At 35.3% G+C, this 22668-nt stretch overlaps 1 protein-coding gene across 3 annotated transcripts in view; it reads left to right on the top strand.

Annotated features, from left to right (window-relative positions):
* ACAD11 (acyl-CoA dehydrogenase family member 11) overlaps positions 1 to 22668 on the top strand; it is a 99536-nt gene that overhangs the window by 39800 nt on the left and 37068 nt on the right. For all 3 annotated transcript variants that reach the window (XR_009697038.1, XM_061167599.1, XM_061167600.1), the window contains exons 6-11: positions 5004 to 5145; positions 5497 to 5618; positions 7473 to 7579; positions 9161 to 9287; positions 17275 to 17352; positions 18040 to 18178. Coding sequence is in view for 2 of the 3 variants with exons in the window: in XM_061167599.1 (XP_061023582.1) it covers positions 5004 to 5145; positions 5497 to 5618; positions 7473 to 7579; positions 9161 to 9287; positions 17275 to 17352; positions 18040 to 18178 (715 nt within the window). In the remaining variant the exon portion in view is untranslated. The remainder of the gene's footprint in view (positions 1 to 5003; positions 5146 to 5496; positions 5619 to 7472; positions 7580 to 9160; positions 9288 to 17274; positions 17353 to 18039; positions 18179 to 22668) is intronic.

The raw sequence follows: 22668 nt of genomic DNA, 5'->3' as shown, positions 1-22668 counted from the left end.
ATCTCATAAATTTCAAATCATCGTGTTTTCATTTGTCTTTAGGTATGTTTCTATTTCCTGTTTAACTTCTTCAGTGCTGCATTGTTTAGTACTCTATTGTTTAGCCTTTATGTGTTTGTGTTTTTTTCCAGTTTTTCTTTTTTTTGTAGTTGAGTTCTAGTGTCAACATTGTGGTCAGAAAAGATGCTTCTCATGATTTCAGTTTTCTTAAATTTACTGAGGCTTGTTTTGCGGCCAGCATGTGATCTATCCTGGAGAATTTTCCATGTGCACTTGTAAAAAATGTGTATTCTTCTGCACAATATTCAGATGAATATTTTTTGTATATATCAGTTAAGTCCATCATTTCTAATGTGTCATTTAAGGCTTATTGCTTTTCTGTCTGGATGATCGGTTCATTGATGTAAGTAGGATGCTAAATTTCCCCCACTAGTATTGTGTTACTGTTGATATCTCCCTTTATGTCTGTTAATATTTGCTTTATGTATTTAAATGTTCCTATATTGGGCGCATATGTTGTTACATATGTTTACAATTATATCTTTTTCTTGGATTGATCCCTTGACCATTATGTACTGTCCTTCTTTGTTTCTTGTAACAGTCTTTATTTTAAAGTCTATTTTGTCTGATATAACTTTTGCTACCTCACCTTTATTTTTTTTTTTTATTTCCACCCCCTCACTTTCAGTCTGTGTATATCTTTAGATCTGAAGTGAGTCTCTTGTAGGCAGCATCTGTTTGGGTCTTGTTTTTATATCCATTCAGCTGCTCTGTGTCTTTTGATTGGAGCATTCAGTACATTTACATTTAAGGGAATTATTATATATATGTTTTTATTGCCATTTTGTTAATTATTTTGGAGTTGTTTTGTGGACCTTTATTTTTTCCTTTCTTCTTCTTTTGTTCTCTTATCTTGTGATGTGATGACTGTCTTTAGAGTTATATTTGGATTCCTTTTTCTTTTTGTGTGTATATCTATTATAGATTTTTGGTTTGTGGTTACCATGAGGTAAATAGGTATATGTATATGTGTATTGTTTTAAGTTGCTGATACCACAATGTCAAATGCATTTTAACCACCCTGCATTTGGACTCTGCTCCTCTCATGATACTGTTATTTATATCATATTTTACATCTAAATGGTTTCTGTATTCTTTACCTGCTTATTATGGATATCAGTGGTTTTACTACTTTTGTCTTTTAACCTTCCTGCTAGCTTTGTGCATGGATGGTCCTGGGGTTATTTCCAGACTACTGGAAGGCAGAGCAGTTCTTGGAGTCTAGTTGCAGGATCCAGGAATTCTAGAGCTGGTGTCAGATTACTGCTAGTGGTAGGTGGGTTTCTGACACAGAGCCTGGGGTATTCAGAAGCTTGAATTGGCCTGCTAGTGGGCAGAGCCAGGGCTAAATTTGTCCCAGGACAGGGTCTGGCCTTTTGGTCAATGATCTGGGTCTGCAGACTGCAGGATTGTGGCTTTCTTGCATCTGGTGCCTGCCCATGGTGGGTGAAGGAAGGTCCTGGGCCCTCTGGTGGTAAGGGTTGTGTCCTGAGGCAGCTACAGACTCATGGGGTCTTCAGGCAGCCTGTCTGCTGATGAGTGGCCCAGTTAGTTACATGGCCTGAGGTGTCTTATAGTTTCTGGGGGCATGGCTGAGTCCCAGGGCTAACTAGAGGGAGAATTCCACAATGACACCTGCCAACACCAATGTCCACATGGTAGAAGGAGCTCCCTAGAATGGTTGCCACTGGTGTCTGTGTCCCCAGGATGAGCTGCAGTTGCCTCCTACCTCTCTGGGAGACTCTCCAAAACTAGCAGTTAGATCTGACCCAGGTCCCTATCAAATTATGACTAATTTTGAGATCCTGGAACATGTGAGATTTTGTGTGCACCTTTACAAGTGAAGTCTGTATTTTCCCTAGTGCTCTGGTACCTTCCAAAATTAAGCCCCACTGACCTTCAAAGCCAAATAAATGCTCTGAGGGTTCATCTTCCTGGTATAGGACCCCTAGAATGGGGAGCCTGACATGGGCTCAGACCTCATACTCTTGTGGGAGAACCTCTGCTGTGGAATAATTCTCCAGTTTGTGGATATCCACCTAGGGGTATGGGACTTGACTATATTGCAAATCCACCTGTCCTACTCATCCTGATGTGGTTCCTTCTTTTGTCTTTAATTGTAGAGGATCTTTTCTGGTAGGTTCTGGTCTTTTTCATCAGTGGTTGTTCTGCTTATCATTGTTATTTTGATGTGCTCATGAGAGGAGGTGAACTCATCCCTGATAGGTTATTATAAGATAATGGGTATAATTCTCTGTGCTATACAATATATTCTTGTTGCTTATCTGTTTTATATATAAATTACTATTTGTATCTGTTAATCCCACATCCCTAATCTGTCCCTCCCCCTCCCCTTTCCCCTTTGCTAATCACAAGTTTGTTTTCTGTATCTGTGTCTGTCTATGTTTTATATATGCATTCATTTGTGTTACTTTTTAGATTCCACATGTAGATTATTTCGTACAGTATTTGTCTTTCTCTGTCTGACTTACTTTACTCAGCAAATATTCCTTAAATCTCTCCCTGTTGCTACAGATGACAATATTGTATTCTTTTTTATGGTTGAGTAATATTCCCTTGGGTATATACCATGTCTTTTTAAACCAGTCATCTGTTGATGTATACTTGGAATCAACCCAGTTGTGGCTAGTTTGTTTTTAATCTACATGCACTATAAACATTGTGACTGATTATCAACAAAATGAAGCTTCTGTTGTGCTGGATTAGGTTTAGTCGCTCAGTCATGTCTGACTCTTGTGATCCTATGGACTATAGGCTCCTCTGTCCATGGGATTCTCCAAGGCAAGAATACTGGAGTGGTTTGTTGTTTCCTTCTCCAGCACATCTTCCCAAACCAGGGATCGAACCTGGGTCTCCTGTATTGCAAGCATCTCTTTACCAACTGAGCCACCAGGGAAGCCCATAGACCAGTTGTGCTGAGCAAGTGCTAATTTTCTTTGGATATTAGGAGCAAAGAAACAGAATGGTATAGACAAAAATGCATCCAGTCCTTTTTTTAAAGCAGATTTAACTGATAATTCAGTATAATCACAACCATAAAAAGTCTTATGAAGTCAAATCATGGAGGAAGTAATGATAAATTTTTCCATAGTCATAATAGAAAAAAATTTTATTGCCTGTTACATGCCAATCTCTGTACTTATTCATTGAATAAATACATTTTAGTCACCTACTGTGTGCTAGGTACTTAAATAGACTCTGATAAACAAAATGGACATATTACCTACCTTTATTTCATATTCACACTAATTCTACACAAGATATGTTATGGTTACTTAAATTGAAAATCAGAAATGTTAACTAGTCCGGAATTGCAGAGTTAACTGTCCAGAATTACACAGCCAATAAATAATGGAGGGCTTCCCTCATGACTCAGCTGGTAAAGAATCCGCCACCAGTGCAGGAGACCTGGGTTCAATCCCTGGGTTGGGAAGATCTCCTGGCGAAGGGAACAACTATTTACTCCAGTATTCTGGCCTGGAGAGTTCCATGGAATGTATAGTCCATAGGGTCACAAAGAGTCAGAAATGACTGAACAAGTTTCACTTTCTTTCACTAAATTGTAGAGCTAGGATTTGAATTCAGGTCTGTGTGATTCCACAGACCACATTTTTTCCTTAAAGCTACAATAATGTGTTCCAGTACGTGACTGAAGTAAGGGAGTGCAAACACATACACAGATATATAAAGGCATGAAATGCAATAATTTGCATTGCCTAAATGAACTGTGCTGTTTTATCTGGAGTAGATAATCTTGGCTAAATTGTTGCTGCAGTCTCCTCTTTGCCCCCCTACAATTTATTCAAAACATAGCAGCTAGAGTGACCTTAAAATACAAATCCTATTTAGTTACTCTTCCTGTACAGACCCTCCAATGGAGTGCCTCCTCCCATATCCCATCCCTCCTACCTCAGTCTCTAGAAGTAACCATAGTCATTGTTATCAGCTTGGTTTGTATTCTTTCAATTCTGAGTATTCATTTGCAACCTTTTTATTTAAATAGAAACATAGTACACATATTATTCTGCAGATTGCTTGTATTTTCAGTTGAATGCCCTATGTTCCTAACATAAAAATCTATATTCTCTTGATATATATTGTTACAAAGTAGAATGAGGAAAGCTATGTTATTGATTCCAAGTTACACAACTCTTTTATCATGTTGCTATATGATGATTGATTTTGCATTCATAAAACAAACAGCATCTTTTATAACAATTACCTTTTTGTATCTATAGCATGAAATAACTTACTTTAAAAAATTACTGTTGCCGTGTGTGTGTGTGTGTGTGTGTGTGTGTGTGTGTTAGTGACTCAGTCGTGTCGAACTCTTTGCGACCCCGTGGACTGCAGCCCACCAGGCTTCTCTGTCCATGAGATTTTCCAGACAAGGATACTGGAGTGGGTTGCCATTTTCTTCTCCAGGGGATCTTCCCAACCCAGGAATCGAACCCGGGTCTCCTGCACTGCAGGCAGATCCTTTACCAACTGAGCTACAAGGGAAGCCCACTGTTGCCATAGGAGTGTAATATTTGTCATGTTGCTAGATTCATCATTAGAGCATAGATTCTTAAATTATGAGTAATTGTTAGAATTTCTTCTTTTACCATAGTTAACTTCCAGTTGAATATTTTCAACTGCTCTTGCCTCCGCTCTTTAGTAGACATGTTAAGGCTATGTAAAGTAAAATGAAGAACTGAGGGCCAATCATGGAAGCAGGGGACTTGGCTTTACTCATTCAATGCTATTAAAATTAGTTATTTGATAAGTGAATTGTGCCACTGTGGGTAAAGACTGCAAACTACAGCTTCAAATTTGCTTTTGATGGAAAATATGATTTTCAATATATTCTATTTCATTTATATCCTTATTTTAGTTGTTTTGGATTTAATATATTAAAATCTTTTTATTTTTAATTACAGGCTCGAGTTATAGCTGTGCTGGATTGGGAGCTTTCAACCATTGGTCATCCTTTGTCAGACTTGGCTCATCTCTCCATGTTCTACTTTTGGCCAAGGACTGCTTCATTGGTAAATCGAAGCTGTCATTTGCAAGAAAACATAGGTATGAAAACATAATGTTGCCTAAATTTCTATTAAGGTAAAATTGTCTTTATTTATCTCCATAATTAACAAAAGATAATTTTATAATCTTAGATAAACAGCTTTTATTTGTTTCTTGAAATGTTCTTAAATCTTCTTTACCAATTTTTTTTGAAGTGTGCCATTCCACTTCTAGTAATTTTTGACAAAATATAATCAGTTCTATATACTATTCTTTTGGAAATAAATATTTGGAGCATGTTTTGCTTTGTAGAAAAAATGGTTTTATATTCAATTTTATATGTAATATGACATTTAAAATTATTCACCCTGACATTTTTATTAAAGTTTATTGTATGTACTGTTTTTATAGGGATACCATCAATGGAAGAACTGATTTCAATATATTGCCGCTGCAGGGGAATTAATTCTGATCTTCCTAACTGGAATTTCTTTCTTGCCCTTTCATATTTCAAAATGGCTGGAATAGCACAGGTAATTAATTTTTTAACGTGCGTTTCACTATTACCTACTGATGTACTCTTGAAAATATTTTTGGTTTTGAGGGGTTTTACATTCTTTTTTTTTTTGGCCACGTAGTCACTTGGCTTGTGGAATCTTAATTCCCTAACCAGAGATTGAACCCAGGCCCCTGGCAGTGGAAGTACAGAATCTTAACCACTGGACCAGAGAATTCCCTTATATTAATATCTTTAGATCAATTTATTTTCCACAATGACAAATACCAAACATGGATAAAATATAAATTCAGAGTTTACAGAATAGGAATTTGGCAAGGGAAAAAGTTGAGTAACAAATGTGGTATAATTGACCAAAAAGATGGAGGAAGGGAGAGAAAAAGACATAATGACAAAAATAGGAAAAGCATGTGAGAATTGGTTATTTCCTGAATATCAATATAAGAAAGAGCTAAACTCCTAATGTGATATCTGATTCAGATTGTAAAGCCATTTATTAATCAGGGCTGATGGTGAGGAAAGAATTATCATTATATTTCCCAAAGCCTAGCATAGTACCTAGCATACAGAAGCCTCTTAATTATGTTTTTGAGTGAAGATAAGCAAAATTGTCTATTTTCCTAATAATATGATAAATTTTGAGAGAAAATTGAACATAAGTACAGTTTTTTTTAAATTTACAGTTTAAACAAATGCATTCTTCATTATACTACCTCATTAAACTAATTCTTCATTAACCTAACTTTGAATCTTTGTTTATTTAAGAAATTAAGATGCTTCATCACTAACAAGGGGTTAGGATTTATAGGAAGAAGAAGTAAATAAGAGATTTTAGAAACAAAAGGAATGGGAAAAGAAAGATTAAGGAAAATTATGGTTATTTTTCCCTGTTCTCCGAGTCCATGCTGTCCTCCAATACCTGAAATATCTTCTAAGAAGTTGTTGTGTTACATCTCATCCTGTAGTTTAGAATCATATTACTCATTAGTTAAGCTTGTTGCTTGCATGGATTTCTCATAATAAGGTTTATGGTGTGTTTCTGTATGTCACTTTCCACAAAAAAGATAACAAATAGGCTGTCAATTTAAAATGGATTTTCATTTCAAATGAAAACTTGACATGGTTTATGATTGAAATTAATATGTCATAAACTACTATATGTCATAAACTATATAGTAGTAACTTTAGAGATGATCATAAACATTCCATTCTAACTAGAAATGTGAAATTGGAAATGATGGAAAGACTGTTACAGTGTTAATATTGTACAGAGAATTACATAAAGAAGTAAACTAGTGAAATTCAGTTGATATTGTTTGGGGCAGGGAACCAGAGAATATATTATGTTGGAAGCACAGAACATGGAGAGGTAAGAAAAAAAAGTTGAGCATTCCACTAACACTGTTCAAAGGAGAATAGTTTCACCTAAATTAAAGGTCCAAAAAATGAAATAAAATATTCTTAGAAGTCATTTCACTGTCTTCTTTTTGGTTTTATAATTTTTAATTTTATTTTGAATTCTTTAGATTTTTTTTTCTCAACTATGAAGGTAGAACAGTGATCTTTAGAGATGATATAACTTGCCAATTTGGTATCTTTGGTAACTGCTAAAGTAATTTTGAAGTTTGGTTTGATTTCCAGCTATAATTCTGTTATGATGAGAGTGTGTTAACCAGATGATAAGCATGTCATACTTTCATTTGGACTGGCATAATTTTTCCTGCATGTAAATTAATAGAATTGATAGTCAGATTTATATCTTAGTACTTTGTAAGTTTTGTGATTCACATAGCTGGAAAACTGGAAAGACTGGATAGCTGAAGAATAGTTTCCATTGAATTTTAATCACTTTATGTTAATTTACTTATAGGGAATTTATAATAGATATCTTCTGGGAAATAATGCATCTGAAAATAGCTTTCAATATGCCAATGTTGCGCAACCTCTGGCAGAAACTGGATTGCGGCTCTCAAACAGGTAAGCAAAATATAGATTCTGTGGTTAACTCAAATAAAGTCTTTATTAGGTATGTGAGGGTCATAAGCTTTAGAAAGATAGGGATTGTTTTTATTGCTTACAACACAAGGATTACTGCTGCCAACCATGGTTATTCTTTTTTTTTTTTTTGGTAAATCTCTTTTATGCTTGAAAATAAGTTGACTTCACATATAAAGAAATATCAATTTAATATTAAAAGGTTTTTCTCTTTTGCCAAGTTGAATTATAAACTTTTAAGGATATTGATAAAATTCTGAAATGTTCCCTTCTAATGTTTGTTACTTACATATACCTATTTAAAATTATGTATTATATAAGATGATTTATTAAGTTTAAAAATGTTGCTCTCTTCCACCATCAAATTGCATGAAACTGTATTCAGACATTTAAGCATCTTTTAATTCATATGATGTCCATTAGTGGGGCACTTCTGAGGTATCTAATATACTTTTTCAAACCATACCTCCATCTAACAGGTGTGATGCAGGGGGAGGGTAAATTAGGGGATTGAGATTAACATATACACACTACAATATATAAAATAGATAATCAACGAGGACCTGCTGTATAATGGAAGGAACTCTACTCAATATTGCCATAAGCTTTATGGGGAAAAAAATCTGAAAAAGAATAACTGTATGTATATGTATAATTGAATCACTTTGGTATACCTGAAACTAACACATTGTAAACCAATTACTCTCCAATGTAAAATAAAAGTTAGAAAAAAAAAAAAAACAAACAACAGTGTGATACATAGCACTTACTGAATGCATGAATGATGTTGCCCCTGGAAATTTTGCCCAAGCCACAAGTTTCCATGACATCACCTTAAAAGTGAGTGTTAGTTGCTCTGTTGTGTCTGACTGTTTATGACACCATGACCTGTAGCCCTCCAGGCTCCTCTGTCCATGGAATTCTCCACACAAGAATACTAGAGTGGGTTGCCATCTCCTTCTCCAGGAGAACTTCCCAACCCAGGGACTGAACCCAGAGCTCCTGCATTATAGGCAGATACTTTACTGTCTGAGCCACCAGGGAAGCCTGACATCACCTTAGCACCATTGTATTTTACACTTCATCTTATACATGAATATTTGTGATCTCTATAACATAATAAATGACAGTGCTTCTCTTCATAATGATCCTTAAAGATCTTACTTATAATGACATCCTGCAGTTGTATTTGTGAGGCATATACTAGGAGTGTCTAATTCTATTTGTGTCCAATTTCTTTGCCTTCTTGTTTAGAGATTTTGATGGGTGAATTCAATGAAGATTTTAAACTCCCATTGATTGAGGTCATGCCAGGCTATCTTTTCTCCAAAAAGTGCTTTAAGCACTAAAGTTTAATGTTCAAAATAAAGTGATTCTGCATTCCTCCCATAACCATGAAAGATTTAAAAAAAAAAAAAAAAAGCTCCAAAATATGGAAGCTCTTTCTGAGAGATGTTTTTGGGGAATTGGGGGAAGACTTCACATTCTATTCAGAAATCTGTAATAATGACTTTGGACATCTTTGTAACTTTTTTCTTTCTTTGTAATTTTTTTTTAATAAAGATCTTTCAGCACTGCACTTCCACAGACTGATATTACCCGTCAGTTGTTTGTACAGACTCGGACAGGTCAGGAAGTTCTTATTAGGGTGAAGCAGTTCATGAAACAACATATCCTCCCAGTGGAAAAGGTAAGTATTCTATAAATCAACAGAATGTATTTGTGCTTCAAGACTATTGGTGAATTACTTCTGTTACCTCTTCTTCTAGGAGTGCCCTGGTATCATTTCTTTGCAGTCAACTTACCTAGATGCCCCTTCTCACCTTAGCACTGAACTGCTACAGAGCCTAATCCTGAAAAATGCCAAGCTTCTAAAATATGCCAAAGGAATGCCACATAAATCTGTGGAATTAAAACTAAGTCAAAGGGAATTAGCTGTTTGTAAAGTTAAGATCTTTGAATAGAGTAAAACATTACTTTGAGAGTCTTTTCCCAAGGCAGTCACTTTCAGCCTTTTTTTCTGTATGAGCCCCTTTATCTTAAACAAAAAGGGCATACCCAGAAAATTTTGTATATCATTTGAAACTGTACATGGATACTACCACTGTTCCCCTCACAAGCTCCTGTTCTAAGGTGTTAAGTTTCAGTAAATCCACTGAGAGTAGACAAGTAATGTGACACACTCATTCATTCAGTTAACAAATAATAATTGGGTACCAAGTAATGGGTTAGGCACCTAGCAAACCATTGAAGGTAAAAGGAAGAACAAGGAGACAGGACTTGGTACTCCTACAGAGTTTATACTTTAGCGTGAAAGAAAGGCATAAGAGATGATAAATGCTGTGAAGAAAAGATAAAAACTATTATGACTATATAAGGCATTCTTGCCTCAGATTAGGTTGTCTTGGACAAATAACTTTATCTCTCAGAGGCCCAATTTCTTTATCTACAGTATGAATAGGTATGACTATATACATAATAAATTCCCATTTAAATCTTCTGTGATTCTGAGAGCTCCAGAGCTAGGTGAGAAAAATTAAATAGAAAACTGAAAAAGACAAATTCTTTCAACAAAAATTTTCAGTGTTGATACGTGTTTATAGAGCAGTTACTATTGTTGATTGAATTATATGAATAATTATAGTATTTTTAGTGAAGATGTGGAGTGAGATGAGCTTGGCTCACAGTGTGGAATATAACTTAATATGAAGAATTGCTTTCCAAAATAGTCACTCCTTATATGTGGTCAGTGGTTAAGGTATTACTTTGCAGACTTTCTGTTCTAGTTAGTATATATACAATTTTGAGGTTTAAAATTCTGAACTTTTGATGACCAGAATGTAAGACGGTACTGTAAATCTTATAGAGGAAAACATAGGCAGAACACTGTCTGACATGAATTGCAGCAATATCATTTTGGATCCACCTTCTAGAGGATGAAAATAAAAACAAAAACAATTGGGACCTAATTAAACTTAAAAGCTTTCGCACAGCAAAGGAAAAAAACCATAAAACGAAAAGACAGCTCACAGAATGGAAGAAAATATTTGCAAATGATGCAACCAACAAGGGATTAACCTCCAAAATATACAAACAGCTCGTGCAGCTCAATATCAAAGAAACAAACAACGCAATCAAAAAAAAGGCAGATCTAAGTAGACATTTCTCCAAAGAAAACATGACTGAAAAGCATATAAAAATATGTTTAATATCACTACTTTTATTAGAGAAATGCAAATCAAAACTATAGTGAAGTATCACCTCACACCAGTAAGAATAGCAGTCAAAATCTACAAACAGTAAATTGTGAAGAGGGTATGGAGAAAGCAGGAACTTCCTACACTGTTGGTGAGAATGTAAATTGGTGCAGCCACTATGAAGAACAGTATGGAGATTCCGTAAAGAACTAACAGTAGAGCCACCCTATGATGTAGCAGTCCCACTCCTGGGCATATATTCAGAGAAACTCTAATTCTGAAAGATAGATACTCCCCAATGTTCATAGCAACACTATTTACAATAGCTAAGACATGGAAGCAACCTAAGTGTCCATCAACAGATGAATGGATAAAGAAGATGTGGTACATATATACAATGGAATATTACTAAGTCATAAAAAAATGAAATAATGCCATTTGCAACAACCTGAATGGACCCAGAGATTATCATACTAAGTGAAATAAGTCAGACAGAGAAAGACAAATGTCATATGATATCACTAATATGTTGAATCTGAAAATATGATGCAAATGAACTTATGAACTTATTTATAAAACAGAAACAGATTCACAGACTTAGAAAACAAACAAGTTTAACTAAGGGGAAAGGTGAAGGAGAGAGATAAATTAGGAGTTTGGGATTAACACATATATATTACTATCTATAAAATATATCATCAACAAGGACCTACTGTATAACACAGGGAACTCTACTCAATGCTCTTTAATAACCGATATGGGACTGAAGAAGAATATGTATATGTATAACTGAATCATTTTGCTGTAAGCCTGAAACTAACACAACATTGTAAATCAACTATACTCCCTGTAAAATTAAAATTTTTAAAAATAAAATTCTGAACTTTGAGGTATTAAAAGAAAATACAACACTTTGAGTTGAAGATGGCTGACTGAAATCTTGGATGAATAAAATCCCCTTGAATTAACAATAATTTTTTTAACTCTATTTTTAAAAGCACAAAAATAGGAGAAGTACACATTAAAGGACTAAAGGTTTTGAAAAAAGAATGGAAATTGGATTTGGAAAGCAGAATGGATCATACCAAAGAGTAAACCTTAACAGCCACATTTCAAGAGAATTTCAAAGTGAGAGAGGTCTTTAATGCAGATGGTAACCAATTTTTTCTTTTTACAATGGACCCCCTATGATTGCCTGTTATGAAGAGCAAGAATGAGAAGAGGCAGAGAAATCAAGATATTTGATTGAAGAACAAACCTGTAATATGTGGGCTGCTTGGGCTGGTTTCTAACACTCCTGGGTAGCAACAGTGATTGCTCCATACAAAAGGCTGCCAGAGTACTCTAAGAAAGCAGATGATCTGTTTCCAAAAAACCAGGGCTTCAAATGATGGTTAGTGCTCCAGAGAAGAGTTCTCCACTTTTTTTTCCCCAGTATGGGATTTGGTGTAGACCCCAACTTGCCTATCAGCCTACCTGATTTATTCAAAGGAGAGTCAACTGGCAGAGGAAACCAAGTAGCCTTGTTCTTTCATTCCTAAATGTAAATGAGCAATCAAGGGATGCACAGAAGAGGTGTTACTAGTTGGATCATAATACATCTGCTGAACCTCATCTCATGCAGCTACTAAAATATTTACAAAGAATTTTCAATAAAATGCTTTGTGATAAATTTAGAAAAAGCAATCTATAGTTTTAAAGGAAAGATTGTCAACATTTTGTGTGGCAAGGAAGGCCATAACCATTTTCTGTTTGCAGATTTTTCAAATTTAGAATATATCTAATGAGAGTTTTCCTTCCTTTAAAAACTTGTACTAACCTCTGTAAATGTTTTATCCTGTAGAATGATTCTGAACAGTACTCATCCCTATCTGTGAACACATGCATTTGAAATGATGCTTGGAGAAAAGTAATTAGCTTTTTCAATATAGAAGGAGAGAAAGCCTATAAAATTCTGTCCACTATGATTATAACTATATTTATAAAAACTGGAACAGTCATATCTAGAAAATAAGATTGTTATCATATAATACACTAACATCTTAATATTACATATCTTTAGTAGTAAGACTCCTGATGATTTTCTCTTAATACTTTATATATCTTCCCAAGTTATAACAGGAAAAAAATAAGGTTCAATTTATGCCCTTCTAATGACCTTTTAAAATTGTCTGGATATCATAAAGTAAGAATATAAGAACCGATTATCCATTAACATGTTAAAAGGTGATTCTTCCTGGAGGGGAGGGAGAGGGAATTGGTGGTAATCAAAAGGTATAAACTTCCAGTTATAAGATAGATAACTAGGAATGTAATACACAGCATGATAAATACAACTTACAGTTATGTGTGAAAGAAAAAATGTTTTCTATTTCTTTAATTTTATATCTATATGAGATGTGTATATTCACCAAACATTGTGATAATCATTTCATGATGTATGTTAGTCAAGTTATTATGCTGTATACCTTAAATATATAAAGTGCTATAAGTCAATTATATCTCAATAAAACTGGAAGAAAAAAGGAAATGAAATAAAGGCAATTCTTCTTATTTAAAATGAATAAGGAGTCTTAAAATAGCATGTAGAACAGAAACTAGCAACATGACATACTTGAGAACACACTTTTAATATAATGGTAACATTAGTCATATTTTTTACTGAATCTAATAATATATTAGGCAAGAATTCTTGCTTCTTTTTTTCTAACAGACTTAAGTTTAAAATGAAAAATGTATTATATTGCAAAATTACTTATAGGTTCAGATTTAAGACTATAAACTAACATACTCCAAAACAGTGTCTCTGTCAGTGAATGAGAAAGTTAAATATTAAAGGTGATATCTGGGGAGAATTGATCAGGCACCAAGCATATTTTCTGTTTTCTTTTTCCATCAATAAACTATTTTTTCATACTTTAAGAATTAAAGAAAGATTCTTTAAAGAAAGATAAATTATATTATTTTAATTCTGACTTCTACCATACCTCATGTTGTGTTGTTCAGTCGCTAAATCTTGTCCGACTCTTTGCAACATATAGATTTTGCAAAATTCCAAGTCAATAGACTTTTTTTTTTAATCAATAGACTTTAAACAGAAGTATTAAATAATACTTCCCTCATAGCTCAGTTGGTAAAGAATCCGTCTGCAATGCAGGAGACCCCAGTTCAATTCCTGGGTCGGGAAGATCCCCTGGAGAAGGGATAGGCTACCCACTCCAGTATTCTTGGGCTTCCCTTGTGGCTCAGCTGGTAAAGAATCTGCCTGCAATGAGGGAGACCTGGGTTCGATCCCTGGGTTGGGAAGATCTCCTGGAGAAGGGGAAGGCTACCCACTCCAGTATTCTGGCCTGGAGAATTCCATGGAATATACAGTCCATGGGGTCGCAAAGAGTCAGACACGACTGAGCGACTTCCACTTTCACTTTTCACTATTAAATAATACAAATTTTTAAATAATTATATAAATGGCATAAAGAAAACTGAGCACCAAAGAGTTGATGCTTTTGAACTATGGTGTTGGAGAAGACAAGTGAGAGTCCCTTGGACTGCAGAGATCCAACCAGTCCATCCTAAAGGAAATCAGTCCTGAATGTTTATTGGAAGGACTGATGCTGAAGCTGAAGCTCCAGTACTTTGGCCACCTGTTGCGAAGAACTGACTCATCAGAAAAGACCCTGATGGAGGGCTTCCCTGGTGTCTCAACTGGTAAAGAATCTGCCTGCAATGCAGGAGACCTGCGTTCGATCCCTGCGTTGGGAAGATCCCCTGCAGAAGTGAACGGCTACCTACCCCAGGATTCTGGCCTGAAGAATTCCATGGACCTCAGTCCATGGTGTCACAAAGAGTGGACATGACGAGCAACTTTAACTTTCACTTGATGCTGGGAAAGACTGAAGGCAGGAGAAGAAGGGGACAACAGAGGATGAGATGGTTGGATGGTAACCCGGACTTTATGGACTTGAGATTGAGCAAACTCTAGGAGTTGTTGATGGACAGGGAAGCCTGATGTCTTGCAGTCCATGGGGTCACAAAGAATCAGACATGACTGAGTGGCTGAACTGAACTGACAAATGGCATAGTGTAATTTCTCACAACTATAGAGTCAAACAGAGGTAGTCACAGATGGGAATTTGTACGTGTATTACATAACACATTTCTTATCAAACACAATTGCATTACTATTTCCATGGCAACATGAGGAATGGAAATGTTAATAATTAACAACCATAAACAGGAAGTCTTCCAATTTAACTTATTTCCCAATGGAAATGACAAGTACTGTTCATTGTGGTGCCTGTGAAAGAGCCATCCTTTGTCTTCTTGAAGTTTTAGACTAGCCATGCTTCAATAAAAGGAACATTTTAGCATATTTACTTATATGACTGTAATTTGGTGGAACAATTTTAGAAAACAATTTTGTAATACAGAGTTTTGACCAATGTTCATAGCCTTACTTCAATAATTCTATTAGCCTATATGTAGAAAATAAGTTCAGAGTTGTTTTAAGAGCAAAATATTGGGAAATGTCCTTATAGTGCAATATTTTAGTTCACAGATTAGAGATTACTGTTATTGTTTTTATGTAGCTAGTTGTTAAATTTCAACTTACCCTTTTATTTATCACTTTATTTATTTACTATTCCTTCTTACAACGTAGATGTTCCTTCTTGGATCAAAATCCTTTAATGAGAATCTGCTAGTAAATGCTTATTTTTCTTTCTTTTTTCCTTTTTTTTTTTTTCAGATCTGAAAAGGGAAGTAATGATTCTCTCTGTACCCATCATATCTTTTAACCACTCATATTTTCCTTCCATTGAATTTCTGTGCTTCATTCAAGAAAGGAGTAATTTCTTCAGATCCTTCTTTCAATTTATTATTATTTGAATGTAACTAGTCCATCTTTCAACCTTGCTTAGAGGGATATATCTCATTATTTGGGTTGTGTCAGAATTGCCTAGAGAGATAGTTAAGATTACAAAAATAGGAATACATAAGTAGACTCATCGAGGAAGGATACAGCCTGGACCCTTGTGTTTTATCAGGGGGTTCTGATGCCCACCAAAATTTGAGAATCACTGCCATTGGGTTTTTTAATTTAATTACTATGGTTTTTCTTTGCCTCAAGTTGTATTCAGTCTTTTTCAGGTTTGTCTGCCCAAGTTTGATAGTCCTTTGTCGAACTCTTAATTCCTTCTTTTATTCTTGGAATCTATTGGACACCCATACTTTTTATTCTGTATTTAATCATTATTCTATTTGTGGCCTTTGGGGGTATGATTCTATTTTGTTGAAATTTTGTTTTTGCTAATTCTTGCTAATGGTGGTTTGTTACCTTGAGTGTTTAGTTTTTTTCATTCTGGACTCATGTTCTTTGGAATGGACTTTTATCTGCAGGGATTAGTCAAGACTTTTTAAAAAAAGAACTTTTCCTCCAGAGTGAATTTGCTTTTACTTCTGCAGTACTTTCAGGCACTATCACCAGGAACACTGTAAACTTAATTTTTGACTTGAATCTTTAGGGCCACATAGGTCTGTGAATTCAGATCTCAAACTTGATTGAAGACAGGCTTCAGGTTAGAAATGTTTCTTTTTTCTATTCCATCCTGTGAATGGCCTTTATTCAGCTTTTTGTTTTTATTTTCTACTTTTTTCCACTTAGGTTTTGCAGATCAGGCATCCTGGCTTTGATACAGGGAAATGGTGGTCTCTGATCCCTCCTCTTGCCCTGTTTCTGACATTTGGTTTTGCCTGCCTATGTGGCCCATTGGAAACTAGGATCTAGGCTAATATGGATCAGCCTACACCCTCCAGACAACTTGGTTCCAGTGCTCACTCACACCTAAAGTCGGGCATTTTATTCCTGGCCTCTGAGAAGTTTCCTTATTTTTCTTTCAGTACAGCTATGTATTATTACTTGTATTTTTTAACTTATTTTTAATATTTTACCCAGTATTTTTAGTTGTATTACCCTGGGAGAGGATTCTATGACCATCTAGTATGCCATCTTACTGAAAATGGAACACTCGAATCTTGGTGTAGGATTTTCAAAGTTAATTCTGTAATAGCAAGGCAGCATAATTTTGTGAGGAATAAACTATTGTATTATTTATTATAACTATATATTATATATGATTATATATTACACATATAATTATATGTATTAGCCTGGGCCCTAGTTTCCAATGGGCCACATAGTCAGGAGTCAGGAAGCAAAACCAAATGTCACAAATAGGGCAAGAGGAGGGATCAGAGATCACCAGTTCCCTCTACCAAAGCTAGGATGCCTGATATGCAAAAAAAAAACTATAACATTTTTTATAATTCTGTGTCTGATTTTAGAAAGAAATTTTCCTGATTCAATAGCAGTTGAAAGAGCTTTTCACTTAAATATGTTTATTTACTTTGGATATTAGCAGCTTATGGCATTACTTTTCTTAACTCTAACTAATGAACTTCTTTTTCCTTTTATACTTTTAGGAGGTAATTGAGTTCTGTGTTCAAAATGAAAATTCAGTGGACAAGTGGAAAAAACCTTTAGTAATTGATAAACTCAAGGTAAGAAAAATAAGAGAACCTTAAAATTGGAGAATTTATATGCAGGTTTTTTTTTGAGAACTTAGTTTGTTTCTCTTCTCTTGTTATATATGTAGAGGATAATTATATCAGTTATAACTTTTGTTATATATGTAGAGGATAGTTATTCAAGTATACTTTTTAAAAAATTTAAAAATAGAATCTGTAATATACAAATTAGTTTACATAGTGTGTTGTGTGTGATATGTAATGAAGACAGCCTCTTATAGCTATTCAAATTAAAAATACAGTCAGCACTCTCACTTGAGACTGAAGTTGAGGCAGAGCATTTGTCCCACATAGGCTTAATCCAAATTTCATGTTTTCAAATGTTAACACATGTTAGAAATTGAAGTGCACAAAATAGTGTATTTGGCATAATTATACTCAAATGGAAGAGATTTTATAATAGCCATGATTCAATAAGAAGCACTCAAGTAAGTAAATTTAGTTTTTTAGCCAAATATGAGGAAGCTTTGTGGAAAAGTCATTTATTTAACCATTGAGAAAATGTTGATTTATAATGAATTAATGACTCTGCACATTGTAGGATACAATGAAATAATTTCATAAGTTTGAAAGGCATAAATACCAATATCTTTTAAAAGTAAACTGTTTTAGGTTGTGATAAATTATGGTCACTCTGGCATATTCATCATCTTTTGACAGGAAATGGCCAAAGCAGAAGGCCTCTGGAACTTGTTTTTGCCAGCTGTAAGCAGTCTCACCCAGGTGGACTATGCCTTGATTGCTGAAGAAACTGGAAAATGCTTTTTTGCTCCAGATATCTTTAACTGTCAAGCACCAGGTTATGACATTATTTTATTTTATTTACGACATTATTTTAAAACATAACTTTTTTCAGATATTTTAAGCAGTGTTTAAAATTTCTCTATTTTTTTACAAGGAAATTTTTCTACACAAAGTTATTAATTTATACATTTGTAATTTTACGTTTTAGTTACTTTCATTTAAATGTTTAAAAAATGGATCTAATGTTCTCATTGTATTATTACTTTATTAAACATCATTACATTGAATATTATTGAATAGAAGTTACCATCAAAGGGATTGGCATTATAAGGTTTCCAGTTTTCTGACTCAGCATTAAATATATCTATGGTTAGTTAGAATGAATAGAGTTTTTAAATCTTTTGGTTAGCCTCACTATCTCTCCATTTACTTGCCCATTCTTTATCAGTTGCCTACTATATGCTAAGTACCATTTTAGGAAGTCAGGATAAATCATGAAATAAAATACACAAAGTTTTTTGCCCTCACGGAGCTGACATTCTAACAGAAACAAACAAAAATAAACACCAGATAGATTAAATAAGTAATTTTACAGTAAGTTTGAGGATGAAAGGTTCTTTGGAAGAAAAAAACCCAGCAAGGTAGGGAAGTGCTGGAATGCTGAGAGATGGGGAATATGTATTACAATTTATTATTAAGATGAAAGGCACAAGATAGGCCTTATTGAAAAACTGACATTCGGTAAAGACTTAAAGAGGGTGAGACAGTCAGCCATGCTGAGATCTGGGGGAAGAGTTTTCATAGCATAGAGAACATAAAATACAAAGGCCTTAAAGCATGAATGTGATTGGTATATTTTAGGAATAACCAAGGAGGTTATTGTGGCAGGGAAAGAGAAGTAGAAGATATCAGAGGGAAAGGGTCTTATGTGTTGGGACTTAACAGGTTGATGACAGCTTGTAGTTTAATGAAATGGACATTTGAGCAGAGGAATGACAAGATGTCTCTTCAGTTTTTAAAGGATCCCTTTGGCTACCATGTTGAGAATTAACAAAAGGAGAAGGATATAAGCAGGGAGTCTTGTTGTGATGGTCCTGAGCGATGATAGGGTTTTGTTCAGGGAAGTAGCAGTGGAAAGAGTGAGCAGTGAAAGATTCTAACTGTATTTTGAAGGCAGAGCCAAGAGGATTTCCTGGTTGGTTTGGGGGTATTAATGGAAGAATCAAGGATACTTTCAAGGACTTTAGCATGAAAAATTGGAAGGATGAAGGCAGGAGGGCAGGAGGCCTTTCTTTAAAAAGGCAATATGGGAAGAATAAACTAGGTATGTACTCTTTAGAAGGTGTTTTCAAACCCAGTTTGCCAAAGAAACCCCCAAAGAAGCTTATAAAGAATCCAGATTCATGGACTTCATTCCTGGAGATTCTGTTTCCAGTTGATCTGGGGTAGACCCTCAGAATGTCTTTGTCTTTTTCCCCCCCAGGTTACTATGGTTACTTTTGATGCTTCCAATCAAGCCCTGGCATTTGATTTGTAGTACAAGAAAGACTGTATAATATCCCATAGCGTCCTGTACAAGTTAGGCCTCAGTTTTGCCTTTTGTACTTATTCTATGACCCTGATACAAAAGCTCTCACAAAAAGAGTTAATGAAGCAGGAAAGTGCAAAAACAGGTATACTGGATGTCAGAGAAAATACACCCTAGTTGCCTCTCAAAGTATTTCCACACTAGACTTTGCTCTCATTTCTTGGGAATTATTAACATGGTCCATAAACCTCTGATAATGGCTGAACTTGTCCCAGATATGGTTTTCTCTCTTCAAAACACTGATTTATCGATTTACTACATTTTATTCCAACAGTTAAGACAATTATAAAAGTAAATAAATCTATTCACAACAGAATTTCTAAAGATTTTTTCTCTTTATGTATGGCTATTGCATCATGCTACATAGGTAGCTTAATTTTGTGGAAATAAAACTGGTAGTCTTTTGTTTAAAATTTCTTTTATTGCCACTCATTGTAAAAACTATGTTTTATAGTGTGACCTAGTATGTAGCATATGTAGTTGTATTAGTGTGTCCATGGATAGATGGATTTATGGCAATGAGGAGGGGAGAGACATATATTATTGAAAAAAGGCCTCAAGAAACAAATAGTTTCCCTTACTACATGAATTCATATATTTTTCATTGATTCTATTCTAATGTATTCTATTTTGATCTATTTTCATTTCTTGGAAAATGCTAGCCATATTCCATTGAATTAGTTTATGAAACACACTAATGGGTCATAAATGGTATGGACCTAACAGAAGCAGAAGATATTAAGAAGAGGTGGCAAGAATACACAGAAGAACTATACAAAAAATATATTCACGAAGTAAGCCAGAAAGATAAAGACCATTACAGTATACTAACACATATATATGGAATTTAGAAAGATGGTAATGATAACCCTATATGCAAAACAGAAAAAGAGACACAGATGTACAGAACAGACTTTTGGACTCTGTGGGAGAAGGCGAGGGTGGGATGTTTTGAGAGAACAGCATCAAAACATGTATATTATCTAGGGTGAAACAGATCACCAGCCCAGGTTGGATGCATGAGACAAGTGCTTGGGCCTGGTGCACTGGGAAGACCCAGAGGGATCGGGTAGAGAGGGAGGTGGGAGGGGGGATCGGGATGGGGAATACATGTAAATCCATGGCTGATTCATGTCAATGTATGACAAAAACCACTACAATATTGTAAAGTAATTAGCCTCCAATTAATAAAAATAAATGGAAAATATATATATATATATATATTCACGACCCAGATAGCCACAATGGTGTGTACACTCACCTAGAGCCAGACATTCTGGAATGCAAAGTCAAGTGGGCCTTAGGAAGCATCACTACAAACAAAGCTAGTGGAGGTGATGGAATTCCATTTGAGCTATTTCAGATCCTAAAAGATGATGCTGTGAAAGTGCTGCACTCAATATGCCAGCAAATTTGGAAAACTCAGCAGTGGCCACAGGACTGGAAAAGGTCAGTTTTCATTCCAATCCCAAAGAAAGGCAATCCTAAAGAATGCTCAAACTGCTGCATAATTGTACTCATCTCACATGCTAGCAAAGTGATGCTCAAAATTCTCCAAGCCAGGCTTCAACAGTACATGACCCGTGAACTTCCAGATGTTCAAGCTGGATTTAGAAAAAACAGAGTAAGCAGAGATAAAATTGCCAACATCCATTTGGATCATTGAAAAAGTGGGAGATTTCCAGAAAAACATCCATTTCTGCTTTATTGACTATGCCAAAGCCTTTGACTGTGTGGATCACAACAAACCGTGGAAGATTCTTCAAGAGATGGGAATACCAGACCACCTGACCTGCCTCCTGAGAAATCTGTACGCAGGTCAAGAAACAACAGTTAGAACTGGATGTGGAACAACAGACTGGTTCCTAATCGGGAAAGGAGTATATTGTCTATATATCGTCACCCTGCTTATTTAACCTATATGCATAGTACATCATGAGAAATGCTGGGCTGGAGGAATTACAAGCTGGAATCAAGATTGCCAGGAGAAATATCAATAACCTCAGATATGCAGATGATACCAACCTTATGGCAGAAAGCGAAGACCTAAAGAGCCTTGATGAAAGTGAAAGAGGAGAGTGAAAAAAGTTGGCTTAAATCTCATTCAGAAAACTAAGATCATGTCATCCAGTCCCATCACTTCATGGGAAATAGATGGGGAAACAATGGAAGCAGTGACAGACTTTATTTTTTGGGGCTCCAGAATCACTGCAAATGGTGACTGCAGCCATGAAATTAAAAGACACTTGCTCCTTGGAAGAAAAGCTGTGACCAACCTAGACAGCATATTAAAAAGCAGAGACGTTACTTTACCAACAAAAGTCCATCTAGTCCAAAAGTTATGCTTTTTCCAGTAGTCATGTATGGATGTGAGAGTTGGACTGTGAAGAAAGCTGAGCGCTGAAGAATTGATGCTTTTTAACTGTGGTATTAGAGAAGACAAGTGAGAGTCCCTTGAACTGCAAGGAGATTGAACCAGTCAATCATCAAGGAAATCAATCCTGAATATTCATTGGAAAGACAGATGCTGAAGCTGAAACTCTGGTACTTTGGCCACCTAAGGTGAAGAACTGACTCATTTGAAAAGAACCCTGATGCTGGGTAAGATTGAAGGCAGTTACAGAAGGGGATGACAGAGAATGAGATGGTTGGATGGCATCATCAACTGGATGGACATGCGTTTGAGCAAGCTTCAGGAGTTGGTGATTGACAGGGAAGCCTGGCGTGCTGCAGTCAGTGGGGTTGCAAAGTGTCGGACACCCCAAGTGACTGAACTGAACTGAACTGAATGGGTCATAATATGAAAAAGAATGCTATGGAAGAGACATCCATTGCTCTGCCACTCTTTCTCCATTTGACCTATCAACTTTTCACAAGATGTTTATGGACTTCTTTTTAGTATGAGATTTTATGAGCCTTATCTAAATGATATCACCAGACTGCTTAAATTTTAAATT

This window comes from Dama dama, chromosome 19 (assembly GCF_033118175.1).
Source record: "Dama dama isolate Ldn47 chromosome 19, ASM3311817v1, whole genome shotgun sequence".
NCBI lineage: Eukaryota > Metazoa > Chordata > Mammalia > Artiodactyla > Cervidae > Dama > Dama dama.
The sequence above is the reverse complement of the archived record's forward strand: the minus strand, read 5'-3'. Positions and strand labels throughout refer to the sequence as shown.